Here is a 10,104-nt window from a genome sequence, read left to right on the forward strand (position 1 = left end):
TTCTTCTAAGCTGTCAAGGGAATATGGGAAAAAAATATCTCTCCTTCAGCAAACTTATTCTGTAAGACTGATTTTAACTTGTATGAACAACTTATAAGTTATATGTCGTATGTACGACTAATATATCGACAGGGTACGACATATTTCGACAGGGTACGACTAATATCATCGACAGGGTACGACATATATGTCGACAGAGTATGACATATCAAACATGTGACATAATGTCGACAGGTGCCGGTACAACATATATGTCGTGCATAAGTCGAGTCGACAGGGTACGATATAATTTTGTCGCATACGACAAAGTCGTATATAAGTACGACTTAATATCTCGTGTGTACAAAATATGAATTGTAACTCGTATGTTTGACTTGTTTGTCGATTATGTCGTACATGCAACATATCTTGTGAGAACGACTTGTATCTTGTGCGATTTACATCTACGACTTACATGTCGTACGTATGTCGTAGGTACGACATATATACGATTCATACGTACGCGTTAAAATACATGTGTCGTACGTATGAGATGTAATTTGCACATGGTACGTATTCAGGGAGAGTTTTGTTTTCACCATGTACCTGACAGTTTCGTATATTTCCATCCCAAAGTCAATAGCTCGTTTCTTGCAGTTAATTCATACGGGTGCTTATAGATACGAGTTAACCTGCATTCGATTAAATGGGTATGATTTGACCTGGGTCCGAGTTGACCTGTTCCCTACATTCGCTGTCAGAATAGCACGGGCAGGTAGCGGCGTGATAATGTACGCTGTTGCACCGACAAAACGTCGGCGGACTTTCTTTAACTCTCCAATTCGCAATACATTGGAAATAGTATCATTTTGAACAAATCGTTCACTCATATAGCGGCATGTTTCATTTGTTTGTAATAAAACTGGAGAAATGGTTTAAAATGGGATTGAAATACCTGGACATACCGTGGTTTGAGTGAACATACATGTACGTGGTGATACAGTAATTTGCGGGTCATGAATATGTATGTCGCGGGTCAAAGTTTACGGGCTTTGATTGGATATCGTGTAATATATGCGCATCAGAAATTTTCGGCCGATTTCGGTCGAAACTATAAAGAAACACATAAGGAATTCGCCACGGTTGCGTCAAGGCTATCTTGCGCTTCGACTTATTGTACGGCTGTTTGCGGAAGTATGTGTGGGGCGTACGTACAGTACATGCACACAAAGCACACGCAAGGGTCGTTGAGGCTAACGGTATAGTACAACTAGTGATTGTGTCGCGGCGCGCGTGGTGTGCGGTAGCGGGAATTAAGCTCGTATGAGAACAAGCTGATAGCCTTGGTCAAGGCTAGTAAAATCATGGCACTTGGTGTGCTGACATTTTCAAGAAAGTTGAAATATTTGCATCGTTGGAAAAAATAATCGCTTTTTTTCTCGAAAACTGCCCCAATTTACCAAATTGAGTTGGTACACATTTTGCTTGTAATCGGTTACACATCTGTGAACGGAAGTTAACAATTGCATCATTATGATTTCTCAATAATGAGCTCTTGTTTGTCTCAAAAACCGCGATCTGTGTTCCAGTTTTTAATAAACAACAGCTGAGCGTACGTGGTAAACGCTCCAGCCTTTTCAAGCGAAGCCAACTCATTATTCGAGCACTGAGTGATGTCGGAAACGGAAGCCTATGAACTTATGCAACCCGTGTGTAGTACCTCGGCCTAGGACGCTCCGGCATGTGCAACCTTGCACTCGGGATGTTCGTCACACTTCGGTATTTTCCCCTTTGTTGAGATGGCGCCCTCAACAATTGTATTTTTATTAACTATTCCAAGTATGCGATCCGGACGCGCTCCTGCGAGCGAGACCTTGTGATTTGGTATGTGGAGAAAAACCAGATAATCGATAAATCAATAACCGATTCTCGAATCAAACCTCAAACCACAAACGGATCGAATGAAAAGAATCGATAACATTATCTTATCGTCCCCCGAAATTGTAAAGTAAACTTTAATCGCATGTTGTGTTATCAATACATGTAATACTAGTTTAAGGAAAAGACACTTCGCCTATCCCTATTTTTTGAATGACATGCATGATATTCTGCCTCACCATTTTTCACAGTGGAAAAGCTGAACCCCACCCGGCCCTTGTTTGGGCCGATATACTTCGAAGAGAAATCTAGTCCGGTGTCGTATGAAAGTTAGACTCCTGCGAAATCTAGTCTCGTGGACTATAAGGCACACATGACCTGTCACTACTCTAATTACGTCTACCGAAGCATGCGCAGTACAGCCAATGACTCCGTATTTCACAGAGAGCAAAGTTACACACTACACCTGTAATTACTCCAAAACATATTTTCACCACCATGGCATCTTTGTTCGCAAGTTACAACCTTCAGTTTTGTCGCGCTAGTAAGCCAAATGTTCATAATGCAAATCCTTTTTTTTTATAAACACAAAATTCCGCAAGTATCCTTCAAAATAGAACTATTCAAAAGTTCACCTTGACAGTTTGCCATGGGCAAAACGATACATCAAAACTAGCCTTTAAAATCTACCTTCAAATCCCATTTTGGGAGCTTAATATTCTCCGTGTCTGATGATGCGCGGTAATGTTTTAAGTGATCTGACAATAAACGCTAACTTAGTGTGTTTAGCCATCCGCCTATAATCCATTAAATCCTCGTCCAAGATCAAAAACCACAATAGCTTGGACTAGCTCTCAAGTTGTGAAAAGGTTAGCCACTAAAGTGGACAAGAAATTCAGATCATAATACCACCACCAAATGTCCTTGAAGTCTATATTTGTCGGCGCTCGCCTGCGTATTCTGCGGAACGGATTTGAATTGATAACATTGGAGACAATAATGACCACTCAATATGTGTGAAAACCGCAACAACAAAACCCGGAACTTTTTACATTCCTTTGCACGCAACACGCGCACTTTATATACAGAATTATTAACTGCCATTGATCTCCATATATACAGAGATATATGGAGATGGTTCCCAGACTAAAAGATTCTGACTATTTCTGATGAATCTTAGTCGTCTGGTGGCATAGGTGGCATAGCCTAATGGTCGGAATCGTGACCGCCTGGTCCAAAGCACCAAACTTGGCAGGTAGATTCTTATAGCCCTTTAGAAGATATTTAGAAGGGGTGACACCTGAAATTCTTTTGGGAAGGGTACCTAATTTGCATAAATGTTTAATACCTGCCGTGTAATATATTTGTTCCCATATTTGGGTATATTTCTATGTTTTCTTATGTTTTGAAAAGTATATTTTCTGGATTCTACTTATCCTTACTTATAAAATAACATTTTCTAAAGCATATCAGAGACCGGATGATTATGAGGACATAATAAAGATACAAAAATGGCTACCATTATAGCCTAAAATTGTGCGCATTTTTCCTTTTCCCTCAGATATCATGAAGTAGTCTCGCCAAACGTTCGCCATAGTGAAATCCAAAGCGCTACACGCAAAACAAAATTCCCAGCGTTTTGACTATGTGTAGTCTTTACGATGAGAAAGAACCCAATCATTCCATTCGAACCTCGATTTCAACCGCGTCAATTCAAAGCTTATATACTGCATTTTGTTAAATGCTGGCCTGCAAATAGACGACAATTAATAGACTGGTTCCTGCTCACTATCCAAGTCAGAATCGATGATGGAGGGACTGGGAACCTGTCTAAGACTTTAATCAATTGTAGCCAACTTTTTAACACGTAATAGTGTTGTCCAATAAAAACGCACAATCTGAGTCCCGTGATACCGATATAGATTCAATTACTTTGATGCGTTCCCACCCGTCAAAAATCTGACCTTGCCAAAATGAGGCCGAGGTCGACGTTCGCTGCTTATGTCTACAATTTTGTTGGGAAAACACAACATAAATGATTGTTGTAAATGTTTTCAAATCACGTATGACCTGCTTGTCAGTTCTGGGGAAATATGTTCCAAGGAATTTTTGTTACAAAATTGTTGATAATAACAAACTTGCCTTTATTTTTTAAAGTGCACGCACTATCACTTTGCTTTGCAAATAATCTTTATCGAGAAATCATGTTCGAAATCAAACACGTTACTCAGTTTTGTTGATTCAACATGCATGACAAAACAATCAAAGCAATATTTTTGCAGGCCTACTCAATGTTTGCACACCGTGTGTACCTTGACAGTACAATAGACTATGTGGCCGTGTGGTCAATATTGCCCCAACACCGCCCATGTATTTTCAATGACAATGAAACATGACGGTTGACACACCGATGTAACATGACTACGTACGCAAACACAACGAACTTGTAATAACTGCGGCTAACCATACTAGTAGTAAATCCGTCAATCAGAACTACGTCAATGTAGTGGTACTAATTGTCATCTATTTCCGACAGGGCCGGAAGCCAAATACTTGTGGGGAAATTTGGGGACAGAATTTGACGTTTCTGGGTATTTTGGTTTAAGTACAGGTCAGAATATGAATAATATAATCTATGATTGTACAATTTAACAATCATTTGACTTATTTGGTAAAATAAAATCTCAACAAAATTTCAAGCACCAAAATGACGCAAGGTCACATGAAATAGATCATTTAAATTTGGGATCTGAATATTAATTTAACATTTAATCACATTCAATAATAATACCGGAGTCTTATATAGACCACGTATCCACCAACAATTAGGTACTCGAGGCGCTGGAAATTATGTCTATTTCTAAAGACAGGTAAATGAAGTTTATGAGAAATATGAGACCCATTATGTAGCACCTTTATAAAGGGTTAACAAGGTGCTGCGGCGCATATTGCAGCCACTGCCAGAAACACTGGGGCAAACCCCTTCTCTTAGCGATAAATGTTACTGGGTTCTTTAAAATGCATTACACAACACACGGGACCTACGGCTTTACGTCCCATCCGAAGGACGAAGCAATAATGGTATGAAGTGCCTAGTTGCCGAAGAGCATGCACAAGCACCATGTTCCCACGGTCAGGATTCGAACCCATGTACCATGGCACACGAGTCGAACACCCTAACCATTGGACCAGAGCGCCCTGGCCCATTTGGGGCGGGCCCTATGGTGGATACAGCTTGAATTTATTCACGATGTGTCTGCAGATCATTTTGACAACTTAAGTCCTTTTCTTTGTAATTATTACAAAGTAGTCTTCAAATTGTGAGTGAAATTGGTAGTTCTGTCCTGTCTCTTTAAAATTTCCAAATCATAAATTCATATTTGTGGATTTATAGGTCCGTGTCACAATAGCGCCCACAATCGTATTTCAAAAACCCACCCCCTGTCTACACACCGCAGCAGGAAGCCAAATGACCATATATGGGCAAGCGGTTTTTATGAAAGGCCTCTTATTATTGGTTCAAAGTGACGCATGTGCTTTGAGAGGCACAACACACGCGCACGACGGCTGTTTTGTGGTTGAGTTAACATCGCGCTATTAGCGCGCAGGATGTGTGGAAGGCCGAGGAGAATACGGAACAGGTACTCGGCATTTCAACTTCCCACTATTAAAACAAACAACTAAACAAGGGTATTATGAAATAAATAGAATCTTAAAGGTACATATAAATAAAACAATCCATATGGAAACCTTTAAAAAAAACCAGTATTATTATGTCCCAGAGACAAGCTTATAGTGTTCTCTTTTCACCTATCTCACTGACTGACTGAATGTCACTTATAAACCGGGCAGTGTTATTTTATAGGATTACCCCATGATGCCAATGAATGGGCTGAATCCGTCCCACTATGTGGACTAGATGCATGAACACTACCTATGTGAAAACTGTATAGCCAATCTGCCGGTCAATGGGAGACTTTTGAGACGTTGGTGGCAGCAAACACACCGGTCCTTTTCAATTGTTTACCGTGTTTAAGCTCACCGCGCATGCTCAATATGACGCAAACAACGGAAAAGGGACCAACGTCTCAAAAGTCTCCCATTAAATATAATGTGTCCTCTCTGTGTCCAGCTTTAAAAGGCTTGCCCTGTCCGGGGCGCCACGGTGTTGCCATACCAACCAAACAGGCTCCCAATATAGCCGCCTGTAGCTGTAGATACCACGTGACGGTGACGTCACAGCTTCCAACCTTCGGATACCGGAAAACCACGCAATGACACGAGTTCCCGAAGTAAAAAAAGGATGTTGTCTTTTTATACAACACGCACAGCACTAAAACAAAGCACTTTTAGCACACACGTGTCGCAGACAGTCGGCCTATCTTTCCCAAAGATTTGAAAGATTTTGTAAATTGTATTCCTGAATTTCATTGATTGACTAACCAAGCAGTATGGATACTTTCTACAAGTCCATCTGCGGTGCTTTGGTTCTGTTGTTTCTGATCGTCTGCAGTGAAGGAGTTAAGGGGGTTTCAATCGTCACAAATTATCCAGAAGTTGTTGTAAGAGAAGGGCAGACGGCCATGTTGGGGTGCACAGTGGATGGCAAATCGCCCAAAGAGAAACTCCGGTGGTACCGCGTGGTGGACGGTGAGATCGTGCCGATCAGCCGGAATGCGGACATAGAGGCCGGGGTTAGACCAGCAACTGGGGAGTATAGGATCACTGGTAACCGTCGTAGAGGAGAATACAATTTGGAGATTACCAACGCGAATCGGAGAGACTCGAAGGAGTACAGGTGTGGATACCAACAGGGAGGTAACGATGTCGCCCCGGCATCCGTGGAGCTTCAGGTAGTGGTTCCCCCTGACATCACCTCGCCCATTTGCCAAATGATGCCCGTGGATGATGCCTCGTCTTCGGTTCCGGGTTTCTTCAAAGTTGGAGACGCTGTCCGTCTTGAGTGCACGTCTACAGGAGGCAACCCGCCAGCTTCCCTCAAATGGAAGCGAGGACGGACAGTCTTGATTCGAGACGCCCCGGAAAGGGTCTCCATCGATCGGGTCATCCAGCCGGCAGATATTGGGCAGGAGTTCACTTGTTACGCGGAGAGCCTCGCCTGGGATGATCCGCGATTCTGTACCTTAATCCCCGCAGCCACACCGCCCCGAGTTCGAATCATGCCCGATTCGGTATCACTACCAGTGGAAGGCGGTACGACGTTTGCCTGCGCGACAGACAGTGATGACGTGCCACCCGATAGCAGCTACACGTGGTTCCTTAACGGGAACGAGATCCTAGTCAACGGCAGGGGACGGTTTGAAACTTCGTCTGACACGAAGAGTTTGACAATGGGACGGATTAGGAAATCAGACGAAGGTGCTGTGTTGGCTTGTGAGCTGAACTTCCGAGGTGGGGTACTAGGTCGAGCCGAAGCAACCATTGACGTCGTTGGGGTACAAGAGACATTCGATGCTGACACGACCACAGCTCAGCCGGCGACAACGTCGACATCATCAGTGCCACTGTCATCGTCGGTGTCATCGTCGGTGTCACCAGCTGATGAGGTGACAAACCTACCGGGGACAGACGACACGACTCACATGTCGATGGAGCTCATCATAGTCAGCGCGGTGGCCGGCCTCGCTGTAGGCGCCTTAGCCATCATCCTCATCGTCTACATCATCAAGAGACGCCGAAAGCGAAAAGCGAACCGGCAGAATCGGAACCAACCGGAATCGACTCCGGCAGCGGGCCTGCCCATGAAACAACAGCTGAGAGCCCTGAACGGCGTGCAGGTATCGGAGGACGGTTACACGATACTACGGAAACCGAATATGAGTTGTAGCGATTACGAGACAGTGGAGCACGGCGTTCTCCCGTCGGCACCAACTTTAGAGCAAGGCGACAGTGACATGTGCTGGGATTATGAGATACCCTACTCAAATGACCACTCGAAAAGACCACCAATGGTAGTAGAAAACCCTGTTTACTTAGAAATTATCGAATAATAAACACACACACACAAAATGCAATTTTTAACTTATTTTTTAGCCTTAAACAAGTTGGTAGCCTGTAGGGTAAAGCCGGTTCACACTCTATAGTTCATGCGAATGCGATGCGAATTTGACGTCACGAAGCATCGCTGTGCGAAAAATCACGAATTTGCGTTTGCGTTCGAGTATGGACAGGTGTAGCATGAATTTAGGTTTTATGAAATACGGACTCTTTGGTGGTATTGCGCATACTCATGCATAGATAATTAGGAGAGGGACCGGTCACGTGAGAGGGTTTAATCAATAAAAGGGAAAAAGAGTCCGATTTTCATACGAGTCTGATTTTCATATGACACCAGCTTTAAACCTGCACAGTTTTATGAATGTACGGAACTTAAACTCTTTAAAACCTCTTATTTTCTTTTATATCAATTTACGAAGATGTGAAATTCTGTGTTGGAATTGTAAATTCTCTGAACAGGTCCTCACCTCAAGCTTATAAAAACGTCACCATCGTGCCTTTTTTTTTTGGGGGGGGGGTATAATTTCTGGATTTTAGCCCAAGGAAATACCAGTGTGAAGTTTTGTATTTGGAAATGTTTTTCACTAGGAAAAGCCGAAGTGTTATTCAAATTCATCATATGAGTTTGATTTTTAGTCTTTCAAAAAACAAATTTGTTAAAGATTGTATATAGGGACCTACCTGCATAAAGATATACTGTTATATATAAACTTATATCCGAACTAAAGACACAATGTGAAAATTCCTGTATAGCATGACCTTCAAGGAAATACTGAATGAGCCCTTTAAGTTAAAGGGAATTTTATACATTTGCTTTTAAAGGGAATATATATACAACCTTAATTTTTCTTTTGCTGTAATTTTCAAAAATTGATGGCTTTTGGAGGGTTAGTTTTTTAAAGCAAATATTGTTCTGACTTGTTTGAAGTTTGGTGTTCATAGATGCTGGAAAAACAATCGTTGTTCTTGTAGTCTGGTTCTCTGACCCCACTTTAGATGAAACAGACCAATTTATAGAAGTCATGGAATTGTTAGGGTCAGGGAACCAGTCTAGCTGGCTTGTGTAATTGATTGCAAACAAAATGCAGACTAACTAAATATGGTAAATTGGGGGCAGTATTTGAAAAAAGCCAGTTTTCCCTTTTTTTTTTATTTTCGGCTGACAATCGTTGGAAATTGATACAAAAATCCCACTTTTCTTGTAAATGTCAGCACACCAGGTGCCATGATTCTACAGTATTCTTTTGACTGTAATTCACTTACAGTCCATTAGGTATTTCATTATAATTTGGTAGTTTTGTTTTTGAAGATTGCAATTGTTGTTGATTCCCTTTAAAGCGGACACGGACATATATGATACGTGCATTACCTAATGTTCACATTGTTTTGCTGGTATAAGTGCACTTTTTAATCTGACCTTTTGTGATATCGAGAGGAAGGGACAACAAGTGAGTTGGCAAAAAAATCACGAACAGTGAGTGAGATAATGCGGAAATGATCCGGACTATACTACCGGGGTTAAAACAAGGAAGTACAACTGCAGTTTTCACTGCGGTTTGTAACGTATTTAATTTATTTTTCCTGCACGTAAATCAATCCATGCCAATTTAGATGGAATATATTTCAGTTTGTAAAATACGACAACTGCGATGCCGTTATTTATATTTAATTCAAACGTTTAATAAAAGTGAACAATTATACTGCACATACTCATTTCCAATAGACTGGTTCCTTTGTTGCATCTGCTCAAATATCGTGAGCACTCAAGGAACTCGACCAACATGGCTGCCATTAGTAACCTATTTGGCAACGATTTTTCAAGCCATCAGCATTTTTTTTTCAACCACTAAGCTACCGTTTATAACCAGGCATATCGTCCGTCGGTGTTGCCATATAAGGGAACATTGGGACTAGATCCTGGAGTACTTCATGCATTATGCATGATGAACCACATTAGTTGTGAATGAATACATACATATTCATAAGAATTAAAACGAACTGTATTACCATCCACATGCATTATGCATAACCTTCGTGCACACCATAGTACAATTAGAATACCCTCGTATCGTCTTTTTCCAAAAGTTCCCAATAGGCTTCTTTCTTGAACAAGTGAAGGCGCTACACAACGACCCCAAAGGGTAGTTGTGTAGCGCCCTCACATATCACAATCCATATGCAGGATCATCGATTTAATTTACATGCTACAATTAAAAAAAGTTTTCACAG

The 10,104-nt window shown here is 41.6% G+C and overlaps 1 protein-coding gene across 1 annotated transcript; it reads left to right on the forward strand.

Moving 5' to 3' along the window:
* The first annotated feature begins 6,083 nt into the window (after positions 1-6,083).
* On the forward strand, positions 6,084-7,945 carry LOC119738708. Its single transcript, XM_038213642.1, has one exon. It carries the CDS (start codon positions 6,309-6,311, stop codon positions 7,866-7,868), a length of 1,560 nt encoding a protein of 519 aa, XP_038069570.1. The 5' UTR covers positions 6,084-6,308; the 3' UTR covers positions 7,869-7,945.
* Positions 7,946-10,104: the final 2,159 nt, after the last annotated feature.

The sequence above is a fragment of the Patiria miniata genome, unplaced genomic scaffold, assembly GCF_015706575.1.
Source record: "Patiria miniata isolate m_02_andy unplaced genomic scaffold, ASM1570657v1 HiC_scaffold_3, whole genome shotgun sequence".
Classification (NCBI taxonomy): Eukaryota; Metazoa; Echinodermata; class Asteroidea; order Valvatida; family Asterinidae; genus Patiria; species Patiria miniata.